Raw genomic sequence first — 27895 nt, 5'->3', positions numbered from 1 at the left:
TCATGTAAGACAGGATGGGAGAGGATCCTACAGGCATATCTGTGTGCAGCTGTCTGCAGAAAACATCTTCACCATGCTGAGGGGGGAGCTGAACAGTACAAAGATTCTGGCTAGTGCCTACAACAAAGACATCCAAAACACTTGGCACTGAAGTAATTCCGTTTATTTTACACCAGGGAAGTGTGCAGCTAGGTTATGTAGATACCTTTCCAATGGATGGGATAGTTTTGCTCCAATATAAATTTGCACATGCTCAGCAGTCTTCATTATCAGGTTGCGCCCATGGAGCCACTACCATTAAACACAGAGCAAGCTGCCACTTCACCTCAGCTCCAGCATACATTGAAAGCAACCTTTCTGCAAAGCACTCACAAAACGTCCCTCCCCTCATGCACAAGCTTTAGCTTCCCCACAGCCTGCTCAGCCTTCCACGGCGATGCCCTAAACAGAGCCTGGCGCACTTTTTGCAGACAGGCATTTTCTGCTGTTGCCTCACTGACCACAGACCTCACAAGGCATTCATCAGGTATTAACATTCCCTGTACTTTATTTTGCAACCCAGCCGGGACAAGACCCATCATTTCTTGATTTGTTAGTGTACTGGGAACTCTGAGATGCCAGAACTCTACTGACAAATGACCTTTTACACCTACCACAGCTATCAAACAGTTGGACTTAACCGAATCCCAGTCTCAGTCCAGCATTAGACAGATGCATAATGTACTACTTACAGCATCACTCCTTTCTCTTAATTTTCATGCTAGCTGTTTGGTTTGCTTTGTATTTTTTTGAAGTTCAGAAACCTTATTGAAGTTGTTATGGAAAAAATAAATTTATTATTCAACATACTCAATTTTTTTTCCAAAATGGAATGATCCTCTTTTTTTCTTTTCCTTGGCTTTCATTTACAACTGGTTCCATTCAGTTGGACTGTTTTTATCTTTTCTATTTATAACCAGCACCAAAAAGAAAATTACCATGGATACAGTACATATGCAAATTAGCTAATGGAAAAATATATACATTTCACTCTGTAATGAAAAACTTAAATGATATTATTGCCATGGAGAATATATCCCTGTATTATAATAAAATATCAAGCAATAACCGACTGCTAAGATTCTTTTCCACCAACAAAAAATAGCACCATACATGAGCTAGTGAGAATCTACACTCAATAACACAATTGTGCAACTAGAAATGTACAGTACTTTAGTAACAGTACAGAGTATTGTTTACAATATGGAAATACCACCACTGTAATCAAAAGAGCATCAATCTCTTACGAACAACTAAAAGAAGTATTGTCATAGATACACTGAAACAAACAGCTTTCTTTTCACCAGTATGTAGTAACCAAGGGCAGAGCATAGCTGTAAATCCATATTAAACCTCTTATAAAATGATACAAAACAGAAGTGCAGGAGTATTGAATAGAATTGGATTTTTTTCTTCTTATTATTTTTCTGGCTATAATAAAGTGGGAAGGTTGTCACCATGTGAATGTAATAACATGGAGCTGTGTTGTGCCATCAGTGTTTAATTAAAGTTGGTTTCTGATTATAAAAACCCTAAAGGTCAATGCACACTAATCTATAGGCTGTGAGAGCAAGTGAGGTGGTTTTTTTCAGTGCTCAGACATTCGAAAGAATTCCTTGTAAATTCATGTTTCCTTAGGTAGGACTGAGAACTTGGACCCAGATGTCCTTTGAAGTGCAGGACCTAGCGTACTGGGACAGGCCACATGTCTAATTAGCCTAGAATCCTCTTCTGGACAGTGGCAAGTAGTGAACAATTACTGAAAACCATAAGAATTAAAATCTTCCCTCTCCTGCGCACCTTTCTAGGAGCCCTCCTATTGCCTAGAGAGGGTGACACATCAGCGCCAGAAGGAAAAATGACCCCTGCTATTTAAAGGCCTTTGATTCCCATTAGAAATAAATGCACATGCTTTTCTTCCAAGCCTTTTGATGGCAAATCCTTCAACAGCCTACCGTGAGTGTTAGTGATGCCACAATGATCAGCAAGGGGATGGCGTTTCATTGGGTTGGGCCACTTCGTGGGCAAATGTTGCCCGTTAAAAGAAAAACAAACTCCAAGTGAAGGATGTCAGGGACCATCTCAGCCAAACTGTTGTGAGGTGGTTGTGGTGGTGGGGAGGCAGCAAGGACAGTGTCACTGCAGGGTATGACAGCCCGCAAGGGCGAAAGCTACCACTGTGAATTACCAGTATGAATCCAGTCCTCTGGGCTATGTCTGATCTCTTGGAACTTCTTCATTAGCAGTTCATCTACATATTAATTTGCCTAAATGAAAATCGCTGTGGTATTGTCTAAATCTTCCAGGTCACCTCTGCCAGTAACATCTTCTATTGATTATTTGCTAAGTAGCTACACAATCTCTGCACTTGGGCTAAAGGGCGGAAATAACAGAAGGAGGAGGTCTGATCCTGACTATAAGATGCCAAAAGAACATTCAGTATAACAAAAAACCAAGTTTGCATCATTTCCCTGACAGAGAAAATCATCTGGGGCATTGGAAAGCAGATCTGTTTGAGACAGGCACTTGAGAAAAAACTGTGTGCAAAGGTGCCTTTGTGCATATAGGCCAACCCTGGTGCACACACATGCTTATTTGCACTAGTAAGCATGGATGATAATGTGAAGCCCACGCACTATTAGTCTGTTAATGAATATTAGCTTCCTGTGCTTGAAAAACTTAGCCCTTAATAAAATGCTAATGAGTTATTCCAGTGAGGTCCTGAATATTGAAAGGACTGTAATAAGGAAGAAAAAGTTAGATACTAAGAGTCCTTATTCCTTCTTGCATTGAAAAAAGAGACAACAGCAACAAAGACAACTTGAGGACAAGTGGGAGCTGCAACCCAGATTGGCCCAGGGGCTGGGGCTAGTGGCTGGGCTTAGTTCTGCACTCATCTCCACAGAAAAAACAGTAACAGGCAGTTCTAGAGCGAGTACAAAGCTGCAATTCATCCAAATTGCTGTTTGTATCCTGAAGAGTGGACTGTAACTTAACCACCCTTGCACAACTGGCCTTGGACCCTGGCAAGGGAAATGATACATGTTGGAGCAAGGTATGATAGGGAGACATTGGTCTGTATGACTAACAGAGAGGACAAACTCTGCCCTGGGTAGAGCTCTTGTTTCAAGTCTCACATCTCAGAGAGGAGTTTGGTTTAAAGTGCAGAGACATGGAAGAGAGTGTCGTTTATGCAGCACTTGCTGAGTGCTCTGATAGCACCAATCTGATAGCACCAAACCTGATAGCACCACAGAAGACAGGAAGCATTAAAATACAGTGAGTACAATCCTAACCTCCTAACCCTTGTTGAAGGCAATTGAAGTCTTGGTCTTATGGCTTCAACAAGCTCAAGATTACACTTTGAATGTCTTGTATCCCTGACTCCTTTTGACTCAAAAGGCCACACAACCTCAGATGTATACAAGAGCCAAGAGATAGGAAACACTTGTTCTGCTGTTTGTGTTTCTTCACACAAAGTTTGCTCCAAATCCAGGTTTTGTACCAACCCTATCCAGTTTCATGGTCCTCTTAAAAACACAGCATTCAGCCTTATTATCTGATTGACTTCTGAAAACTAGAGAGAGATTAGACCAAGAAAACTCTCAGTGAGCTCTACCTGAGGAAATTATTTCTCGCTTCTCCCATCTCATTTCAATAGTTTGTGCCTAAAAATAACTATCTATGGCTGTTAATAAGCTTCCATTTCATTAAGCTCAGAGAACAAATAGGTTTCATAAGAGAAACTCTATTATTATGGGGAAAAGAGAGAGAGGATTGTTTTTTAAAATGAGAAAGAAGAGCAGTCCTGATTAGCGTCTCTAAAATATATGACTTGGAATGCTGGATATAATTGTACTGAGTTTTCTGCAGGAATTTCAGAGATGTTCATCCTCTGCTATCAGTTTTCACAGGCTTTTACAGCAAATCCTCTCTTTAAATTAAGCTTTTCATTTACGTGTGTCCCTCCAAGCCTGCTCCACAGTGGGATAACTGTTGGGAACTGAAAACATCAGATGAAAGCCAAGATTAAAAGATTTAAGTAATGTCTCTACCTTTGCTGGATTATTTTGCCAGAGGCCTTCCTCCATGGGGGTACCCATAACCTTAGTCAATGTAATCACTTTGCAACTCTTGTCCTTTTCTTTAATGGTAGCAAGCCATCCAGTGGCTGGTGATTTAATATATTAAAGTAAAAAGCATTAATGAAAAATGTAAGGATGTCAAAATACCATAAAATGATTGGCTCCTTGAGATGACTTTTTCTGTTTGTGTTTTTTTAAGGTGGATGGGTGGATTACTTTGGTATGCAGTCTGTAGAATTAGTTTCAAGTCTTACTAGGTATGCTTTGGAATCCACCACACTGTAGCAACTCATGAAGTTCCAGTACTCAGACCTACTAGTCCGTGATTTACACACAAATAGCTGTAATGCTCTAAGAAGTAGCACAGGTTCATTAACTCTTCTGCTGCATCTTGTTTGCATAAAAGTCTCTGCAAGTCTGGCAGCAGCGCTGATACCACCGCATGTCCTGGCACAGGTTCTTCTCCCGGATCACCCTGCAGTACACTGTCCACTGGTCGCCTGTGCACTTGTACGTGAGAGCAGCTTTGGACAAGAAAAGAAAGGAGAAACTTGCAGATTAGCCAGAGAACACACTGCAGATGTGATCAAAATCCCTGCATGTGAGGAAGAAAGGGCCAATCTTGCTGTCAGCACTGGAGATCAGATGATGTTCTTTGTACCGAAACATCAGGCTCTTGGAATGCTTACTACAAGAGTGTAGCAGAACATGACTGGGGAGCACAAGCCCCGCCATGTTTTGTCTCAGTGACAAATAGGCCAAGAGGAATAAAACCTCTAAAGCACCGGCCTAGATTAAAGCACATAAAGACAGCACAGCAGTCAATGGGAAGCTGTGCGCTCCAAGGGAGAGTGCTCTGATAAGGCACTCCTTCAGAAGTGGCCATCATCCTCTTGATGGAAAATGTTTTTGCAGAGGAGCAAAAACAAGCCCAATTTGATGGATGTAAAGATAAATTAATAGAAAGTAAAAATAATACTTCTTGGTGTAGTAAAAACTGTAGGACTGCTATTGAGAGGGGGGAATGGACAGCAGAAACTCCCTCACACTGACACAATGTTTGTGCAGAGGGGAAAGCAGCACAAAGACACTGTTCCTGAGTCTGCTGACAGTATCATTAGTCACATGTGCTTTTATAAAAAAGTAATGGTAGCAAAACTGTACACTTGATGAAAATGCATACATAAAGTGAGTGCTTTGTATAGTATGTGATTTATAGTATGGTATGTAGCATCCTTATAAATGCTGTGATCATTGGAAAATCTTTTAAATGAATATTGTGGCCTTTAAGGTTGGGGAAAAATGGTCTAATTAAAGAACATCAAAAGGTGCTGACCCAGCAGCACCCTGAGTCCCTTGTTCTTCATTGCTGCTGGAGGAAACCAGGAAAGGCTCTTATCCTGTCTTCAGCTGTGAGTCTCTGTGCCAAGCACCAGAAAACAATGGCAGCAGAACTGGTAGGAATGTTTCTCACTGAAGCTTCGTTCAGCTGGACAAGAAGCAAAAGTTTGAGAACATCTGCTGAAATGAAGTTGCCCCAGAAAAAAAGGAACATGAAGCCAATGTAAAAAAACCTTATTGCAAGAAAAAAATTGGAGTGGAAGTGGCCATCCCAAACAGGGAGAAGGTTATTTGTGAGCCTGCCAGCAGTGGAGGGGCTTTTTGAGGGGGTTAGATCTGCAGCACACCCCTCAAGCTATGGTTCCAATCAAGCACAGAAAACGTGATGTAGCTGAATAAATTACACATCTTGCAAGAACATCTGAGATAGACTTTATGAATCTGAGAATCTTTATCTAATACAAAGACACTGAGCCACAACAAGGCCAGGACTAATATTTTAGAGGTCCAAGGTCCCTCATAGGTTGTGAAGTAAGACAGGAAGCATGCTGAGGAAGTGACATGGGTTAGCTGCCTGAGGGATAGAATAGCCCCCCTCTGAATGTGTCTTCACTGAGGGACACTGAACACAGATGTAAAAGTTAGTTGAGGTGAACTCCACACTTAGATACTTCTGAAAACGCTATACTTGGGATGAAAAACATTCTGGAGTGGGGATAAAGCAGAATGGGGTTTGTAGACTACTGGAATTTTTTTCTGCACCATTTTTTTGGTGGGGTTTCCATTGCAGAAAACAGATAATTTTGTTTAAAGATAACCCAATGAGAGTTGTTTATAAGCAAGATGAGCAAAACATTCAATGACATATCTTTCTGCGAATATCAAATATCATTGTTTCTGGTCGCGGTGATTCCAAGCCTGGTTTAGAAATAAAAGCATCCCAAATTACTTGCAGATTACTTTCAGCAGGGACTTGAGCCTCCTCAGTCTTCTAAATACATGAGCTTTTATTCCTTTGTCCTAAAATGTGAATTAGGGTGGATTTCTTGTCTCATCATGTATTAAGGGCTTACTTCTCAAATGAAATGTTTTCCTCTCACTATGCTCTTAGTGCTAAAATCTCTGGGAAGTATTTTTCTGTGTTCTTAAACAAAAGAGGTCAGAAGCTCCTCAGTATGACTGCATTTGCAAGAATAAAATTTCCCATATTCTTTTAAACATCTGTTAAACTTTTGGGAACGAGAGTTCAGCTCAGAAGCTTCCAGTCCAGTCCTAGTTTAACTGTTATTTAATATGGGACAGTGCTATTAGAAAATGGTTCCCAATTTCTTAGCAGCTCTGCTTTTTCATGTTTATTAGAGGTGCCTTAGCCTAAAAGACTAGCTCTGCTGAGAGGGTGGAGGCTGTTCTTTCTGGTAAGCTCTTAGCAGCACTGTTTACAACCCAGCCTCATGTACTCAAAAGTAATGGGAGGCACCAATGAGGCTGTGTCAGTACAGTTGATGGCTTAGTTTAGCTTCATCTTACTGGTGATGATGTGTGAAATGTAAAGAAACCAGCTTTGGCCTTGGAGCTGTGGCTGTGTGTATTTGGAAAAAAATATTTTTATCCCCTTATAATTTGAGCAAGTATGATGTGGAAAATCATGGATTCCCACAATTCTGTATTAGCAGAAGCATTCTTAACTAGAGACATTTCTTAAATACAGTGTTGAGGTGTTTTAGGAAACAGTTTATCACCATATTCTCATCTCAGCCAGGTACACTGGGGAAGCAGTGTGAGGGTGAGGAGAAGGACAGTGACAGAAAATCAAAGGGTTCACAGAAAGAGGGTGTCTGGTCTCTTGCCTCCCTCGGCAAATTAATTCATCAAACCACATTCTTGTGGTGCAAATGAAAAGGAAATAAAAAGCCAGTACAAGGTCATGTACTTGGGGCATGGCTGAATAAATTATCATACTTTATACTCACAGGAGTAAAAGGAGGGTGTGAAGGTGTTTGTGATGGAGAAGGATATGCCTGCCAGCTCCCTCACCTCTGTGATCAGTCAACCAGTCACCCACCATTTGTGTGCTCCGGTCGGTCTCCCAGGTCTATCCACTGCTGAGTGCTCCAGCAAAGTCTGAGGCAGGCATCGATGGATAAGAGAGGACCTATCCACATTAGACCTTTAGCCTACGGTCTGACTGTGGGTTCTTTCCTAATTTCTGACCCTGGCCTATCCTCTGAAGCCCCACTTTTGTCACGTTTGGCACACTGGGACCGTGGGCTTTGCCTGGTCCTTTGCAGGTGGCACCTTCCCCCCAGCACCCCTCACTCACCAAGTCTGGGCGAGGTAATTGTGTTGACGTTTATCTTCTCATTGCAGACCTCTTGGTGGCACTGCCTGTAGGCCGCTGGCTTGGACAGGACAGGGCACTCACTGCCATGGCGACCGGTGACTTTGTGCATACACTGGACCACGCGTGACTGGAGGCCTTTCCCACAGGTTGAGGAGCACTGAAGGAGAGAAGGCAGTGAGACATGGTCCATGCAGAGTAACTTCCAAATCACATGCACAAATACAGCAGAAAAATCACTGCCAGAGCTGTGTGTAGCTGGTGCTGAGGACTCAACAACAGGGTTAGTCATTCTGTCAACCCTTCATGTTGATGATGATTTTGCAGCTTCAGGGAGTGCTGTGAGCAGGGGAACTGTCCTGGAACAGGGAAGGAATATGTTGTCTTTCTGCCTGGACTTTCTCTGTGTCCATCTACATTGACTGTAGATGCCCATGAGGTTCAAGCAGGCAGAGATGTAATTCCCTCCACTAGCCACAAAGAGGCAAAGCTGGAAAAGGTTTACTGCTTAATCACGGACGAGCAGCTTCCACCTCCCTCTCCATAAAGGACCCAATAGCCCTCTTAATTTAAAAGCCCTCTCCAAGACTTGGATGGTCTAACAAGGCTTCCTCCACGGACAAGATAACCAATGCCAGGCACTGACAGAAGATAAACCCGAGGATTACAGCAGAGGCAGGCAGTACTACCGCATGCCCAGACCTCTGTTCCAGTAAACGAGAGAACACATCAGGTATTGAAGTATTCACTCTCACCTATCCCTGCTAACTGTCTGGCACTTGTCTGTCCTCTTGGGAGCAATTGCAAATTGTACTCCATAAGTTTTGGCTTCCCTTAGCTAGGAGGCCCAGCCTGTTTATATACTCTCTTTGTTGTCATACAATTAGAGTCCCTACCTCTCTCCCTCCCTCTTCCTCTGGCCCAGTCACTTGCGATTTACAATGTCCTACTTGCACGCTGTTCAATTTTAATAAAGCAAACACAGTGAGCACAGTGAGGTGCACCAGCTGGAGTTAATAAAAGAATCTTGTATTTAAATTAAAGAAACAATGGGTTGCAGGACTTTGGTAAGATTCCTATTTCTGCTAAAGCCACACACAAGCGAATGATGCGGGAGAGGAGGTGGTGAGGGAAAACTCAGGAGATTTAATTAGGATGATGTAAAAACAATCATGTTTTCTGTCCTCTGCTGTTTCTGAACAAAGTCAGGGCATTGGAGCTCTCTCCCTGAAAAACACCATCACCTCAGAGCTGTAATTTCTAAAAACATCATACCAGACATTGAAGAGGCTCAAAAGATGAGCACCACTGAGGTTGGACTGAAGTCCAAGAATGAAGGACGTATATGCAGCGTGGAATGCTTGTAAGACTAGGAGCCAGAGGCAAAAGAACACATGGATGCATGGAGGCTTCCACCTCTCCTGTGTATGGGGGAAGAGCACAGCAAAGCTCTGGTCATTTTATTCTGGAAGTATCACAAGAAACCCCTGCTGCTTCCCAGAGACCATCTGATACAAGAAGTGTAGCTTTGTTCTGGGTGAGGCACAGGGAGCTTTTACTTTCTGTGTGCATCACTGAAAGGCCTAAGAAAAAATGACCTCAAATTAATAGGACCATGTAAAGCAGAGCCGATGGAGTCCTGCTTCAGACAGCCCAGTGCAGAAATACATTTACGCAATGTGAACAACTTGTATGTAGGTAGGAGGAGTTGTAGGATCAGTGTTGTTAAAAAACCCATAGACTTTACCCTTATCTGCCTCTTTAGTCACACACATTAATGGCTGCTTATTAAATAGGTTTCTTATTTTTGGTGTACTCATCAAATTCGTATTTGCTTTTCTCTGAATTTTTCCCCTGTATTCCACCTGCTCTATTCCTGTTCTTTCTCACAGTGCCTTTCTCTAGGACTGACTGATTTTCTCCATTCAGAACAATCTCTGGCTCAGATCCTTTCTGGACTTCGGCATTAAGCTATCCTGGTGTGCAGCCTACCCCTGTGTTTCCAGCTGTGCAGCCCCCTCCAGGACCTGACTATTGTATTCTGGAGGCTGCAGTTGTGCTGTATTAAAATTCTACATGTATTTTGCAACTTCTTTTTTTTTTTTTTTAATAAACAATTGGGTTTTTTGCTTTACATCCTTCTTATTATTTCAATTTAGGGTTCACTCACTAGTTTATGCCAGAGGTTTTTTGTACTTAGATTTTGAGACATTGAATTTACATCAAAATTTGGTCACTGTCTATTCATTCCTCAACAAGGGTTATGGTATTTAGCACTATGCTGAATACTGTATGCCCTAAAGCGAGCTATTCCAAAAAGCAATTGTTAAAGTTCCTTATTTAAACCCCCTTCATAGCTCCTGAAGTGAGGTCTAGGCATTTCGTTAGGCCTGGGTGTCCCTCTGCTCTTCCCCAGCACTGTGTGCCCTCTGACTTCTGCCAGTCTGAAGCCAGTCAGTCATGGCCATTACATCTGGATTTAAAGTTAACAATTTTTATCCTGATAATGCAACTGTTAGGCCCTTCCACTTCACTAGTCATATGCAACCTCTAATCCTCAGGATTTTAATGGCACTTTAGTCTTCAGGGTGCTTTACTAATCTTAATCCTCACAAAACTCTTTGCAAGGGGAGTAAGTTGTACCTCCATTCAACAAACAGAATAGCTGTTACCATACAGACATAAAATAATCCATCCAGGCCATAGGGTTCCTTCACATAATTGTAATATAGTGAGTCTGAAATCTCTGTCTCTGCCTTTTAGGTACTCCCTGTGCTTATGAATGCTCTTAACAAAGTTGGGGAGTGGAAAGAAAGAAGGAAAGAAAGAAAGAAATACGCATTTTTTCTCATAAGGTGAATAAGGTTTGCAGATACCAACACACAAACACTCACCTACCTTTGTCTGTGCTCCTGTCTCTGCATTTGTTAACCAGCAAGGAGGGCAAGCAATGAAACTTTTTCCACAGACACTGCCAAATCCAATCCTTAGACAAATAACAGCAGAGTTTTTGCCCGAAGCAGTTTTATTCCTTCTCCTGGGAGACTGGGATCATCACCTATGCTATGCAATTAGTTTTTCACAGCCAGGAAGACAGATTTTAACATCTTTCTTGAACTCTTTTGGGCTTGGCAACTAAAGGAAGGTTGGACATCTGGCTTATTTTAAGACAAAATTTTCAGCTCTGTACTTGGATAGTCTCTTTCCTAGGAATTTCAATAGGAAATAGGAATAGATACAAAATACATACAAAGGGGGAATTGTTACTTATGCTGCACTATGAAAAGAGGACATCATTAAAAGAGGCATAAAAATCAAACTCCAACTGAACAGCAAATTCCCATAAATACCTTCTCTCCTACTCTGGACAGCTAAATACAGTGCTACAGTCTCTCTGTTCCCAAATATTTATGGAGCAAAATCCACAGGACAATTTTCAGGGCTAGGTTTACTCTGTGCCCTCTGATACAGACATGTACAACCATCACACGTGGACACAAGTTATTAGTAAGGAAAGGTGCTGTGTCCTTCTTGTAAAGAGAGGCACTTCCAGGCAGCCAACAGTGGCCAAAGAGACAGCACTGCTCATGGCAGCGCCTGGCCTGTGCTGCAGGGACAAAAGTACCTGATCCAGCTTCTGTAGAGCTGGTACGGTTCCAGTGTGCAGAACACCAGGAGGTTCCAGTGCTGCACAGTGTAACCGTGCTGATCGTATCTAAAGTGGGTCACACACTGAGCTCTTACACTGCTGTTAACAACCAGACTTTGAAAACTGGGAAAGCCTTTTCAAGCATTGGTGTGACCCTCAAGAAACGCGCACGTTTTGATGCCGTGGTGGAGTACAGTGATCTGTGAACGTGGAGGACTGGTTCTGGAAGCTGGTTCGGAGCTGTGTGGATCTCTGCCTGCCACCCGAGCTGCTACACAAGTACCGAGAGAAAACTCACATGCAACTTGCCTACTCTGGGAAGTAAGGCTTGGACAAGTGGCGGAATAGAGGTGCCTCTGTCAAACAATAAGGCATTTTTTTCCTTCCACCAGGCATTCCCAGTGATATCACTATTAGAAAAATGCATATTCAAGATTCATGGAGTTGAACCACAATGCACTAAACTGACAATATAGCCATTGTGAATGGGAAATCCACCCACATGCAAGGATCAAAGGATTGCTCAGCACTGTAAAAAAGAGGGGGTTAATGAACGCTTGCAAAAAGTGAACCTAATAAGAGCCCTTGTAACTCCCAGTTCAAATACTGCTTGAGAAGGCAAAATACAAAAATGCCTCCATTCACATTCTTTGGCAGTAACATGCAAGCCAGTGGGGATATCCAGAAGGAAATAAACTCACAAATTGTCAAGGCAGCAGCTGCATTCATCAGCTTAAAGAAGATTTACTCACTGAAAAACTCCAACCTTAAGACCAAGCTATGATTTTTCAACTGGAATGCTATTTCCACCTTAGGATACTGATATGAAAGCTTGAAATCTACCAAAGGTGCTGACAGATGTCTAATTGCTTTGAAAGCAAATGCCTCAGGAGAATGTTAGGTATTAAAATAGAATGAATTTACAGTAAGTGCTGGGATCCGTCAGAGGCTTCATCAACTCCTCATCTACAAAAGATAACCAGAGAAAGAGAGAGGAATAGGAATGAATGAAGCCAGGGCAGGGCTGCTGTTGGGCTGATGGAGGAACAGTAAGAGAGACCAGTCCAAAGAATCCCTATGTTGAGGCTTAATGGGGACAGAAAAACGTACAGATTTACCACTACAGAGGACAGGCTGTGATCTGTTCAGGACCGAATGGGTTAATGAAGCATAGCTTATGCCTTAGCTGAGGGCTGCTGGCTAGGCAGGGTACATTCAGACCATGTATCACCTTTAAAAATGTCACTTTCTAAACCTCTAAGAGATAGATGTTAGTCTTTTGCAAGAGACTTGCTTTTTCCAGCAGAAGGTCATAGCATCCCTTCAGCTAACCCTGAATGTACTCCAGTATTTAGAAAGCTGATCTGTTGGAGGGAGATAGAGTTCAAGATGACCATCATAACTAAGCTGAAGGCAAGATGGTTTTTTTCTTTATTCATCAGTCTGCAGTCATCTGATATTTAAAGATACTGGTTTGTCCCCAGTTTGCTGAAAGTTGCTGAAGCCAAGGATAACACTATGGCTAAAGCTCCTATATGCAGAGACAGAGTCATGCTTTACTGACTTCAGAGTTCAAGTATTTCAAGGCGTTAGGATAGGGTAGAGTGTTTTTCCCCCCCAAGGGTCTTATTTCTCGCCTCTATGAAAGTCAAAAAGCAAGCAAGCAAGCTCCTACTAATAACATTCTAACACAGCATCCGACATAAATGACAAAGGTCCTGTAATTGCACTGTTCCTGAGACCTTAATAGTAATCATGTGTGTGCTCTGAAAGTCAGCGCTCCCCACACCTTAACATCAGGCTTTTTATGAGTATCGTTCATTTAAACTCTCCATTTCTAGCTGAAAAGCAGCATGCAATGCACTTTCATAAACACCAGGTCAACTTTCACCATAGCATCATGCTAAAGAAAGAAATTTCTGTCTTCTCACTGATAAGATCTCATTAGCCCAAAGCAAAGTGTAAGCTGTTTTTCAAGCTTCCTTGTTCTTTTCTTTCTTTCCTTTCTTTTTTTTGAAACCTTTCTTCTTTTGGAACCCCAGACCTGTAAAGAGAACGTATCTGGTCTTGCTTACAACAATCTTTCATTTGGAAACTTTTGTGAAGTGACTGATTTGTTTAATTTAGCCAAGAAAAAAAATGCATACTCTTCTGACTCACTATGGGAAGAAACAATAAATTATAGCAGAAAATGCTCATGGCTGATGTGACAGTATCTTAGAAGGAAAAGAGAGAAGCAATCTTTGCAAACTGCCTACAGCTGTGCTTCCAAACTGCATGACCCTAAGGAACAAGACCTGACCAGTACATCCAGCATGTCTCACTGCATAATTAAGCTTGACTTTGCTATTCTGAAAAGTTCCATTGTGTACAGAGTTCAGAGAGTAAAAGCTGAATGCATGAATATCCTGGGTAGTGACAATGCCCCTGAGTACTTGTGCAATTCAGCCCAGGTGGATGCTAATGAGGAAATGTCCTTTAATTCATTATATCAATCAGGCAGAGTTTACTTCTCATAAGCTTTCAAACTGGATTTCAAGAACAGGACCCAGCAGAGATGTGAATGATACGGTATTGCCTGTAGCATGCCACCTACAGTGTGCGTGCAATGATTTGATCTGTGGCAGGTACAAAATGGAAATACTCCATAGCTTGTTCCACCTGAAAAACCGCAAGGAAATGATGCTGAAAAACACTATGTAAAAGGCATAATCAAGGTAATTTTAAGTAAACTATACAGTAATGGTCAACTGTGTAACCATGGGATCACATAACTCAAGCTGCCTGCTTGAGAATGACTTCTACAGCAGTGTGTGCCGCTTATGCTGAGCAATGTTTGTATGGGCTACGTGAGCTATAGTTCCACACTGGCTCCTGTCACAGATGTTAGCCTGAAAGAACATCTTGGGAACTGAAGCTCCCCTGAACATATATTTTAGTTATTCACCAGTTAATGATCAATGCTACCTAAATGCAATTTATTTTAAAAGGTAATTAAACAGAGGACTTCATTAGGATTACTTAACTCCAGGCAAGAGGCCGCTCATCTCCATCATCTCAGTCCTGCCTGAGCATTCTCTGGAGCTACTCAGCCTTGAAATGTGTGAACCTTAACTAACTCTGCATTTCACCTTTTTGCACAGTCAAACAGGGATCACCAGCAGGCTGATACTAATTGTTCTTCAAAGATGTTCTGGAAGATTGTCACCTTGATGCCTCAGTAGTCATTATAAATCTCAAAAGGCTATTGGAAAGACTGCGAAATTGTAGGAGTTCCTGCGCGTGATAATGTTGTGTGCTGTAAGGATTCAAGGGGTAAAACCTTCTTTAGATGAATAGTACGAACTTTAAATGGTGAATTACTTGCTCTTCATATTTTTACAAATATGATCCTAGCCACTGAAACATCTCAGAAGAACTCAGAGAAATCAAATGCCAATATTTGAACAGACTTGCCTTTCAGGCTTTCTTCTTTTTCACGTTAAAAAAAGAGAGTAAAATAGTAAGGATGGAATTCCATTTCCAATCCACTGATCTTGGTGGGAGGCTTTAATTCTCCAACAAATAAAATAAAATAAATAAATGCACTTAATGGGCTAGGCTTTTAAATAAAAAATATCAAAAAGGAAAAGTTATTCTTCCAATTAACAGGATCACTGGAGGCTGTATGGGAACATGAGACAATAACAGTGTGACAGAACGTGTTCCACTTCAAACAAAACACTGATTAATATGGTCTTTTTGTAGCAAATTCTCCTTTACTAAGGAACCATCAAAACAATTTGTCCTATGGATGTCCCCAGAAACTCCTCAAAGGCACGAGGAGGACTTGGTTCTTGTAGCTTACAGTCCCCAGGGCAGTGACATGGCCAGCCAGCACTGTACTTGGTGTCTCTTCACTTTCCATGCCTAGGCTTCCAACTACAGCTGCATCAACTGGGGCTGGCAGTTAGCCCAAGTCTAGGCAGAGGCTCAACCTTGTTTTAATGCCATTATATGATATTTACACCTCTGACCATAGCTAAAGACATTTCACAATGTGGGGTCAGAGAATCAAAGAATAAAAGAGGTGGCATTCAAGGGGTGTTTTGAGATTAGCTGTTGGCATGAAAGGCTTTGATCATGTTGGGCTTAGAACACTCTGACGCTCTGACTCTTGGTCATGCCTAAGACCACAGTAGCAGACGGTTTGAATACTAAAGCTTGTTGGGTCCATTACTGTCACATCCAGCTCTATCATCTTCTGGAGAACAACTGATTTGCATCAGTGAGGCCTGTAGATAATTTTGCAGTGTCAGTTTCTAGCTGTGGTGCTGAATGCACACGAGCAGCCATAAATCAGGAAGTTGTTTGCTGAGCCAAGGTGAGTAAGCAGCAGGAAAGGGTCTGTCAGCTGTGATGAGTGACTGCAGCGTTCAGCAACCATCCTTCCTGCAGAGCTTTCAGTTCAGCAAGAAAAGTTACTTTCTCCAAGGTAGGAGAAGATGAACTTAGTTATAACCTTTATGAAGAATTAACAAGTTGACCATAGTTTATCAGAAACAGATGGTGGGTCAAGCCATGAGTTTGTAATGAATGTTAGAACAAAGGACAGTTTGCTTCTATATTTATAACAGCTTTGAATATCTCTCTCAAACCACAGCTGTCCTTGATTTACTTTTCTTATCATGTAATGTGAATTAATCATTAAAAGTGAGGCATATAGAAGATTTTGCTGATGTTCCCAAACATTTGGAAGTCGGAAAACATGCTTCCTGGCACTGGAAGATTGTATATTTTGAGGCAAAAAAAAGCAAAACCAAAAGCCCCAAACCAAAAACCAACTCAAATGTGTTTGTTGGTGTACTGCAAAGCCAGAGGTTTTATCTCTTAGAGAACAGAGTCTACTGCAATCTTGCCAAACTAATTAATTTGCAATTACAAAATCCTTGTTACCACCCACTGTGATGAATGACTGCTGATCTTCAGTATGAAACACCTCAATGTCTGGCACAAACCCAGTATTTTTCATATAGGAAATTAGATCTTTTTTTTCCTGCCTATTGTTAATATTCTCCTGGGATGAGAACCCATAGCCAGTATTTCATAGACTGAGCAACATACTGTAAAGAAATTGGCAAGTATTGATGTCCAGGGATGGCAGGTGGCTATAGGTAATTTTTCAGATGTGCTTTATCACTACTGACACTATTTGCAACATGAATATTGTTCAACATAACGCTTTGCCAAGCTGATCCTTACTAGTGCTTTCCAGTTTTTGGAGTGTACAATCTTTCTGAATCCAGTGAATGCTGCGTGAGGTGGTTACAGGAGATATGAAGTGGTAGAGAAAGATTTCTCCTCCACTTTCTCTCTTAGTTGAAGCTCAACTTGACATGTCATATATTTCTGTTTTCACCTGAGAGCATGAATCTGTGATGTTTCTTACACAAGACCCAAAGATCTCACACAGCCTGTCAGGTCAGATTCTGATCTGCATGGCATTGGCATATGCCTGCATTAACTTAAGTGGCTGAATTAATCTGGATTTACACTAATGTAAGAGAGACTGATATCTGACACACTGTGCTGAGTGAGATCCTTGGCTTGCGGCCAGTGGGTTATAGGGAAGAATGAAAGACAGTTACCCTGGATTTACATTGGGTTATCCGAGATTAATATAGGCCTTAGTATTTACACAGCACCTACTGTAACTGCTAAGAAAAAATATGGCAAAGCCAACATACTACAAGGCTCCTATGTATCTTCTTCTAAAAATCTTTTCATTGGGCAATGTAATATAATAGGTTAATGAGCTAAATTGTTGCCTGAGGGACAGAAGTTGCATGTTTAAACTTCTACCCACAAAGCAGAAAATGCACCCTTGTGAAAGCCAGCACTAATGATGGAGTGAGTGTATCCCACCTGTAATTCTACCTTCCTTGATATAATACCAGTTAAAAGGAGAATAGTAAAAAAACCAATGAAACTGGGAACCCTGAGCCATGCTGTGCTATTGGCTCAAAATACAGTACTTCACTCACAGGACCAAAATAGAGTATGTTAAGGCGTATAAAGTAGTGAAACAAGTAAGTAAAACTGGAAGAATACATTAAAATATTGTGGAGAATTGCTCCTGCTGTATAATCCTGCCTCTTCAGTTATACCCTAGAAGAGTCCAAAAGCCAACTGGAGAAAAGGAACTAAAAAAATACAGCTTTGGCTTGTATGTCTGCACCTAAGTGCTTTCCCTGCTGCGTTATTACTAGAGCAGAAGGCGAGAGAGCTGAGGACATAGGGGGAGCTTTGGGTAGCTAAAAAGCAGTCCCTGGTGCTCTTCACCTTCAAGCACAACTCATCTTTGTCACCCCCATAGCTAGCCAATGCATCAAGCCTGCATCTCCCCACAGCAGTGCAACCCCCCCATCATTTGGGACATATGTTTTCAACTGTGTGAGTCAAGGTGGAAGTCAACATGAAGTCTGCTGCCTTCAAGCACAGCCTAGAGCAGGCGAATGGTCCAGGCTCAGGCTGTGTCCCCTGCTAAGCTTCCCGGAGAGCCACATTCATAAAGACATTTTGTTCACTAGCTGCCTGCATTCTTCACAGGAATGTAATCCTTGACAAAAAGTTTGTCAGCAAAGTACAATTCATCATGAAAGAATGAACTACTGTCTTGCTAAAGCATCAAGAGGCGTATTTTCAGCAGCCAAGGAGCCCGAGCAAGTGTTGGGAAACTGAGCAACCCAGGTTTGTTCTTTTGCCTCACACAACTGCAGCAAAAATGTATGAATACTTACAGTGCTAGAATATTTAACAGCTCAGATTTCAAACAAGAAGGAACTATTTCAAAGCAGAGAGAGTGTATGAGATGTTTGTTTCCTTAACTGAATGCAAACTGGATGTGGAATTTCCTTTTGGAAGAAATGATTGAATGGGAGATGGCTTGGATTCCCACTTGTATATTGCATCATATATAAAAAAGGATGATATAATGAATTGTAATTCTGAAGAATCCAATCCAGACAACAATAAAAAACGTGATTGCAGGTTAACACCTTCACTGGGTCTCTTACTGTGCAATCTGTCTTTCTACTAGGTTAAAAGACTCTTGGGCCAGGAACAGTTTAGTTATGAGACTCATAATATCAATGCTGCCTTTGTGTTAAATGCTAATAATAGTAATCTCTCTTTAAGATAAGGGGTTTAAAAGAAAAGTTGCAGTAGTGCAGAGAACTTGCAAGTTTAATAGCAGTGGTAATAGAGGTTACTCATAGTTACTAGTAACAGAACAATACTCTGGTTTTAGAATAACACAGTCTGCTAATCTCAAGCACTGGACTGACAAAGGTAACCTCAAAGACACTTGAAATAACTTTACAGACCTGTATATTTGCAAAGTGAACTTGAGAGATCAGTTCCTCATGCAACATTTGAAATATTCTGCAAATACACTGGGAATTTACAAACATCAGAGCCAAGACTGCTTGCTGCATCTGCTCATTTAGCTCCAAATGCTTTCCACAGCGATAATACACAGGATAAGGACTACCTGCAAATAAACCTGACAGAAAATGGAATAAAATTCCTGTTCAGAGGGGGAATGAGCAACCTGTGCAGAGCCCTTACTAAGGCCAGTGGACAAGGTTTTGGCTGATAGGTCAGGTTAAAGATCAGCATGGCCATGCCTTCAGCCCTCACCTCTTCTGTACAGTAGTGGATCCAGGGTCTGGTAAACCCCCAACTTGTCTGGTGTAGATTTGGAGATTTTACTGCTGCCCACACTTGTACCTTCTGAATGCAACAGGATCCAAGATCTTATATAGGATAACCATATTCATTGCTGTCAGATGTGAGGTGAGTTATTAATATAGGGTTGGGAGCTCCTTAGGCAAGTGATCTGTCTTCTCATGCACAGAGCCTGTGTATTCTATAAATACTACTATGACTGCTATATAAATAACAGTCTGTCATTACTACCTAAGCAGCCTGGTTTATTTACAAGTTGATTCTGGACTTGACTTTTTAAATGAGGTTTTGCCTCTTTCTTACATGACTTCCTGGTATCTTCAAATGATCTTGGTTTGAGAAATTAAGGATTGGAGGCCAAGTCACCATGCAAGCTGTTTGCACATAAAGCATCAAAGCCCCTTACTTTAATCTGTGATAATTACTGCTGTCAGTTAAATCTTGCTTCCCTGATGGTTCTTAACAATAAGTAACAAATGCACAATGCATTAATTGCAGAAAGTTGTTGCTTGTTCTGAGATCAATTTGTTTGGAAGGAAAAGTTTCCATCTTAGTCAGCACAAAGCTCTCTCTCACAGTGATTTTTACAGCACTGGGAACAAATGTTTTACAATGGAATCTTGCCCTGGAAGTATGAATTTTAAAGAGTTCACTGTAATCTCACTGCCACAGACTTTGTGTTTCTCCTTAAACAAGAAACTGTTTTAAGCTGGACAACACCAAAGAGGAGTTGCTGATAGGTGTAAAGGCTCTTCCCCTAAGTCTAAGCCCTGCATTAAACCTTCTGGATCCCCATGATGAAAATCTTGCTCTCAGGATTTGTGAAGAATTGAACTCCACACCAAGCATTAGAACTATCTGGGTTTCTGGGACAATGCACTCTCTTCAGATCTACCCATACCATTTTCTAGCCATCCAGTGGTGCCTTTTGTTTGTCCCTCTACTCATAGAAGAAGAATCTAATTGTGTGATCTAAGTGTCCGGTCAGAATTAACCAATACGTCTAGAATTTTAAATGCGCATTATAATCCAAATCTTAAGTCCAAGAACATCCTGCTGGACTCACACTGCGTGGAATTCCTGAGAAGCAGAGAGCTGGCACAAGCTCTCTGCAGACAGAAGCAGGCCATATATGCAGCACATAAGCTTTTCCTGCCCTTTTGCATGGGGAGGACCCTGATCCCGTGTAAAGAACTGCAAATAATAAGTGATTTTGCACTGATCCCGTCCTGCTCACATACTGACACTAAATCCATCAACAACACTACTTACTGTGACCTGTGTATGATTGCAGCCTTTCTATCAGTGAGCCAACATCTTTATCAGATTGGAACCATTCATACAATGCTGAACATTCAATCTCTCTAATCAGTGAATAAATAATTTTTTCATATTCCTCCCTATAAAGAGAATCCGGGTCAATTTGTATGCCAAAAGTTTTCAAATTCCACAAATAAATAAATAAATATTGTTATTTCACCTGTTAACACACAGGAACTGTTTGTTTTGGCCACTTTGCATGGACTTTGTGTGCCAGGTTACAAATAATGTTCAATGCTCTAAACGTTCTGTGACACAAATTCCTGGCTCAGCATAAATACAAACCTTTTGTACGCAGCAGGTTCTTAATGCATTCTCCAGCAGTGACACCAGTAAATTCATGTGTCTCTGATAGAGCATATCTATAAGTATTTGTAATTCCTAATCACAATGTAAAAAAAATAAAGCAATCACAGATAAGCCAATTTGCCCATCATGGGCCTCTGTTTTGCTGGATTTTGCTTTCTGGAGTTTGGGTTTTTGGAAAGCAAAATGCAACTACTGTATCCCAGTGGTTTCTGCGAATGCCGTACATTCCAGAATACAAAGTAGACTTTCTGTTTAAAGAACAGTACAGTTACAAAGATAAGATAAAACCAAACTGGAATATAATATTCCTGGGAATATTCCTTAGTTCTTAATGCAAACATGAAGTCAGTAACGTAAAGGATGCTTTATGAACAACACTGGCAAAGGCCGAGTTTCTCACACTGCCTCCTTTCCAAGCAAAACTACCTATTACTTTAAGATCAGGTGTACATACAGAGCAGACTCATTTAATCCACAGCATTCAGGAATTACTAATGTCACTGGAGAAACTAAATTCAGACATGCCTAAGTGAAGGTAAAATCCAGCCCTGGATTTTAAATTTGCCTTTAAATTCATGGCTTTTTTTCATATCAGGTGGTTGGAATAAGTCTAGGACTGGACTATTAATACTGAATTAATATTCATTTCTATCCTGTTTGGAATACACTTCTCTCAAACTGGCTGGGTTATATCCATGGGCCTGTGTTGCAATGTTTGGGTTATAAATGCAGAAGGGGAGAGTTTAAATCCCAGCAAAACCTCCAATCAAAACCAGTTAAACCCTTCCTTTCCAAATATCTAAACTGCAAATTAATGCAGACAGCACATGGAAGCACAAGACTCTGAACACCTTTGTACTCAGAAAGGAAATGCCAGGTAGTGGTCACTGTTACCTTAGACCAATCGCCTGTCTTCCATTCGTAACAGCCTGTGTGATCCTCACACTCTTCTTCATCTCTTGGCCTGGTGGCTGCATCACATTTTCCTTGAGAATTTGTGCATGTCACTGTTCTCTTCTGAATCCCTCTGCCACAGTCTGCTGAGCACTGCAAAACAACAAGTATTTGTTTACTGTTACATGATGCCTAGAAATAATAACTTTTATCTTGGTATCATACCCAAAAGGAAAAGCTGGTTTTATGAACGAAGAGGAAATCTGATAACCTGTAAGGTTTTCTCCCAATAATCTAATCCCCTTCCAAAATAAATGAGTAATTTGAAAAGCATGAATCTGTCTGTGCATGAAAAACAGCACTTCTGGAAATCAACATTCTTTGGCATTTTGCTTGAATTGGTGTTACAGATGAAAAACTCCACAAAATCTTGTGTTTAAGAGCTCATCATTTGTACTGAAAAAGCACACACTGAGATTTGCAGCACAGAACTGCACATCCCTTGATCTATCATGGGAATAAAATGACGGTGATAAATGCATTTTTAGATCACAGTAGCATGACACCACTGTTACAAACACATTTCTGCAGTAGTTTGTACATACCATGGCAAAGTCACAGTTCTTACACATTCACATGTGAAATACATACATGCCCTTCACCCTTTGATTTGCCATATGCTCATCACTATGTTAGTTCCAAAGAACTTCAAATGTACACAGGGGATAGCTCAGGAGAGACACTATTCAGTGAGCCACAGTGTTGTGATCAGCTTCCAACCATGGCCAGCAAACTAGCCACAGCACTGACATCAGCAGGGATGAAAGACAGACTTCTCAACACCAAAAGCAGAAGCAGGGACTGTTTGAAGTCCTCTGAGAAAGCAGCAGCCTACTAGAGCTGCTAGAACCAGTTGCTGAAGGAAGACTTGATTCAAACATTTGGGCACTCTAACAAACATTCATGGAGTGAGCACAAATTATTCACGAATGGTTTTGTGCCTGGGCTGTTTGAAGGTAACTTCTAAAGAGCAGGGATATCTGGTCACCCATTTGTTATCTTTGCCAATGACAATTCTGTTTTACTGGAGCATTGTCTCAGTTTCATAGGCCACACTAGGTGGGAAAAGGACACTGGCATGAACTGAAGCAGAATTTCTGTTTTAAATAACCAGTTTGGTAATAGAGTAACAGATTTGCTGATGCTGCCACAGCCATCTAAGTGCACATCACTTATATATAACAGCATAGCTAGTGTCTCTGCTCTTCATTTTCATGCCACTGCAGTGGTTAAGAGTGAGAAATTTTCTTGAAGAGCCATTGGGGACAGGTGGGTGGAAAAATGATATATGTACCAACTGAGATAAAAACTAACCTCCTCTAGTATGTCAAGTTCTCCCCTTGGGGGGATCAGCATGGAAAAGACAGTTGATTTGACACTGAATAAATAGTGAAGATATGAGATATTCTGTGAGGTCTTTTGAACGTGTTCCAAGAAGCTTCTCCATCCAGGGGGTCTATGCTGGAAACAAGCGTCAGCTTGATATAAATTACATCAAATGGACAAATCTCAGCATGCCTGTCTAACCACCTTAAAAACACAATCCAGGCAGTTCTGACCTGCTGGCCTTGTTAAGGACATGAATGACAAGCGTTTATGAGCTGGCAAGCAAACAGACATGCCTTTAAATATTTCAGAGCACTACAAAGTGACTTCTTGAAAATCTGGGAAACCTTCCACTAATTTACTATGTGCTGCTCATGGCATGACCTCCTTACGGATGTAACATCTTTGTAACAAGCACAATTGTATAGTTCTGCTACATAGCGGGATGAATTCTTCTAGGCTTTGCAGAATTCCAAAAACTGCTTTGCTGGACTCCTTGGAGCACAAGATGTGCCAGAGATCCCAGGCTGGAGCTCCCTAGATGTTACCTAAAAGCCATGAATTTGCCCCAAGTTGTATAGACTTTCCCAAATTATGTATCATTTTCCTCAGCCCTCAGGGTGGACTCCTCAGGGTTGCTCTCGTTCATCTCAAACTACAAAGCACAATATATAAAATCTTTCAAATGGTCCAATTTACTCAAAGTAAATCAAACTGAAGCGGGAGTATTTTCACAGTAGGAGAAATCTCTAGGTGGGTTTTACAAGCAAGTCTGGGAAAAACACCAACTGTTTGTTCTTCCCACAAGCTTTTAAGTCATTCGCAGATTAATACTGCATATACTTTCCTAGACAAAACAGCATTTGCAAAAGGTTGCCAACAGATCTTTGGTGGTCACATATAAATCACCCTCTTGAAGAGTTTTTTTCTTTCTCCAAGCCCTCTGTTTTCATGAAGAATTTCTTAACATATAGATTTTACAGAGACTCCACAACAGTCTAAACATTAATATGTGTAGTCCCTGAGTGTCCAGCTGGGATCATTAGGTCTTATTTTATTAACAAATTACTTTGTCAAATCCCACGAGGTTTTGTAAAGGAGCAACACAACTTTGCAGTTAAGACACAGCTCCTTTATTTGAAGGAAATCCATATTTTTTTCTACTCCAGTTCCCTAACAGTAGAAACATTCACCTTTTTCTGACAGTCTCTATTTTTGTCATTAAAAATGGGTTGAGCAGAACTTTGTCCAAAACAATCTCAAGTGTTTGGCAATAGAAGGGGAACTTAATTTTTTCCACACTGAAGATTGCATTGGAATTTGCTTTGAAAACACACATTTTTGACGGGGGACCAGGCATCAATGTGGTCAACTGGGTTTTGTTGTATAACCAAAAAGTTCAAAAACATACGTGAGAAAACCTGATTTATAAAATGATACCACTACTGTGATATTTACTCCACAACATCAGATTAAAATGTTAAGGATTAAAGCGATTACCACTGAAGAAAGTCCTAGTTATGAGAAGTGTTCAAACTGGCAGAGCATCAAATGTGTCCTGGAGTCAACTGTGCTACATAATAGCAGAAATGTGCCAGATCAAGAATGAATTTAAAATCACGAGTGGGCAATTGCAGACATGACAAAAGTAAATATTTCAAAGGAAAAGCAAACCAGTTATTGAGAAAATGATCAAAAAATATTACGTATTTGCAAATGAGTTATGTGGTCACAAACATGGAACATTTCCACTCTGGAAAAAGTCAGTCATCTGTATCTTGACTTACTCCATTTCGTAAAAAGAAGAGAGAAGTACCTGGGATTGTTAACAAAAGACCCAAGTAAAACAGGTAGGAACTGCACCATAAGAATGGTCTCAGCTACAAACAGTTCAGCTGGTTCAGGCATAAGAAACAAAGAGGACATCACCTCAAAGGGTTTCTTCTAGAACACACAGAAGTCTTATCAGACAACTTCTTAAACTTTGGTGTGTTTCTCCACAGCTTTGAAATGAAAGAACTCAGCAAGCAAATGTCATGCATTAATGAACAGATACAGCATCCTACTGAAAGGAAACATTACCCTCACTTAACTATCACCTCATCTGCCAAACAAGGATTTCCTGTTCAAAAAGGTGGACAATGGAATCACACTGTGTTTGTTAAGAGACACTGTTCCTCAGTGCAAGATCTCTTGTATCCTGAGCTTCGGTGACTTTTAAGTACATTTCTAACAACAATATTTTGCAAAAGCTCTGACAATGTTTTAAATAGGAGCTCACTGTTTCAAAATAGACATGAACAGCAGGGAAAGATGCTTCCCACAGAAATGACTGTTGCTGAACAGTCGCAGAACACAGCCAGTCTGGAATGAGACTGGTAATGCTATAAGCGCTGCACCAAGAGTGAAAGGATCTTCCTATGATTCAGATGAGCCTAACAGATACAGTATCAAAAATAAATGGCCATCTTCTGGCTCCCTTCTGGAATCAAGTTCCTACCTTTGACCACTCTGATGCTTCCCAGATAGACAGGCAGTCCCGTCCTTCACAGCTTTGTACTGTTGTTGGTTTGTTGCCAAGGCAGTAGAGGTCTCTCGTGTTAACGTAGGTGCCATTTTGCAGCTGATAAACACAAGTCACTTCCCGGTGCTGGACACCTTTCTCACAAGTAGCAGAGCAGGGACTCCAATGGCCAGTCACCCACCTGGGAAGGAGCCAGAGGAGGAATGTTAAAAACCTGGTGGCATAAAACATCATGCTTTACTTAAAACCAGTGAGAAACAGGCAGCTTCTCCTAGATTTGTGGATTCTTTGATGCTGCTGTATTGTCATCACCTGATCACCTTTGGGAGTTGAAGTGTGTAAAGCAGAAAGTTGTTGGCAAACAAGTGACTATCCAACACAAAACTCTGCATAGCTCCCTGTAATCCTCAAGTCTTTACAATGTGGCTGCATTTTTTCCTCAGATAAAGAGAGACTTGGCTGCAGATGATCTTTTCTTACAAATATTGTTGCCTTTGAGAGGAATCTGGGAAAATCACTGCTACATCTGCATGCACGTCTTCACTGTGCCGTGGAGCTGTGCAGAGAACGTATACTTACTATGTACAGACTGGGATGGTGCTGCAGCCAGATGGCTTTCCTGCATCCAGGACCTCTAGTCTTACATTATATACTCTCAAATCCTCCCCAGCCCAGACTATTAGAATGCAAAGACATCTCCTGCCTCACTTCTAGTTTACCCCTCACAGCCACTGGTGAGATTCTTTCATAGTGATTTTCATAGTTGCATTTTCCAGGATGTTCGATTTGAATCTCATCAGGTTGAAGTTCATGGCATCAGGCACCTTAAAAATGGAGAATAACTGACCACATTCATTCTCAGATAATCTGAATTGCATTTAAATGCCAAGGCTCCCACTGACTCCAGCAAGAGCTGGACGCACCACTGTGGTTAGAGCCAGGCTACAAGGCAGTGAATAAAATGCCCAAGAAGAATCAAATTAGGAGTTATGTAGGAAGAGACCATCTTTTTCCTAAAGACAAGCAGCATCCATCTTTACACTTCCTGCAATCTGTCAGTGAGGAACGTGTTCTCTGTAATTACTGGCATTCCTGTGTGAAGTGAAAGACTGGAACAATAACTGTGGAGGTGCTGCGCACCGGAAGGCTATCATGCCTTTCTCACCAGGTAATTGACCTCCTAGCCTGCTATTTAGGACTGTCATCTAGATTAGTATCCTTATACCATGAATCTTTTACTTGTCACCCAATCCTGGGTTATCTCTTACGATAAGGGGCTCAAATAAGACTTCTCAAAAACAAGTCTGGTCAGAAATACTATTTCACTTTGATGAAGGCTCCCATAGTCCAGGTAAACCACGACATGTGCCAACTTATTACGCGCATTTCTTTTGAAGCTGCTGTGTAACTTCTCCTAAATGAATCAAACTGTTTCTCATCTTCCCATTCCTGAATGGAGAAAAATCAGTTCAGCACAATTTGTAGAAACATCTTGGTGCAATTGTCATGAATTCATTTACCAAATGCTATGACTGATGAGCCGGTGTGGCAGCACTGATGACTGTGTTGACAGTGAAGGCAGAAGCCATTTGGTTGGAGCAGGATGGGATAGAGCAGGCTGGCCACCTGTCTTTTGTGGAACAGGACCCCACTCAAATGCTTCTGTGCATTAAAGCAGTTGACAGATCTGTGAATTTCCATTGGCTAAAACAGCTGGAGAGACACCAAACGCGTTTCTCTGGACAGTAGTTTTGGTGCATCTCTGTGGCTGAGTGCTTGGTATTTTGCTTATGGAATGGGAAAATGCCAGCTGGGTAATTGGATACTGGGGCTGAAAGACTGACAAAAATAGCCTGAAAGTGCAGAAATCAGTGTTCATGAAAATAAATAGCCAGGCTCCCTTGATATCAGCTGGGCCCTGTCTTGTCAGAGCAAGTGTGGAGGGAGTTATCTATCTGGGTGAAGGAACCGCTCAACAAGGGCATGGAGGGGGAAAGAGTGACTGTGCTTTATGAGCTGAATGTGAGTCACAGGGCTGGGAATGGTTTCTGTACAGGCTCCACTGAACTAATATTCACTTCAGCACTGTACTCTCACTGTGATCTACAGCTACTGGCAAAACAAAAAGGGAAAGGGGCTGAAAGCAGAGGAGAAAGATAAAAATACATTCTTGGCAGAGGCTGTCTGTGAGCTTGCATTTAGGATGGGCAGCAGCAGCATGCCAACTATTTCCAAGATGCCTCAAGAAGTGAGGTTATGACTTTCCTTTCAGGAAGGAAAAT

General features: G+C 41.3%; 1 protein-coding gene across 1 annotated transcript in view; it reads right to left on the bottom strand.

Moving 5' to 3' along the window:
- Nucleotides 1-146: 146 nt before the first annotated feature.
- ADAMTS17 (ADAM metallopeptidase with thrombospondin type 1 motif 17) overlaps nt 147-27895 on the bottom strand; it is a 174494-nt gene continuing 146745 nt past the window's right edge. The window contains exons 20-23 of the mRNA XM_030498506.1: nt 25590-25794; nt 21704-21856; nt 7786-7963; nt 147-4648 (exon numbers count right to left, since the gene is read on the bottom strand). Of these exons, the coding sequence (XP_030354366.1) occupies nt 4497-4648; nt 7786-7963; nt 21704-21856; nt 25590-25794 (688 nt within the window). The 3' untranslated portion in view covers nt 147-4496. The remainder of the gene's footprint in view (nt 4649-7785; nt 7964-21703; nt 21857-25589; nt 25795-27895) is intronic.

The sequence above is a fragment of the Strigops habroptila genome, chromosome 9 (assembly GCF_004027225.2).
Source record: "Strigops habroptila isolate Jane chromosome 9, bStrHab1.2.pri, whole genome shotgun sequence".
Taxonomy (NCBI): domain Eukaryota; kingdom Metazoa; phylum Chordata; class Aves; order Psittaciformes; family Psittacidae; genus Strigops; species Strigops habroptila.
Note: the sequence above shows the minus strand (reverse complement) of the source record. Positions and strands in the feature narration are given on the sequence as shown.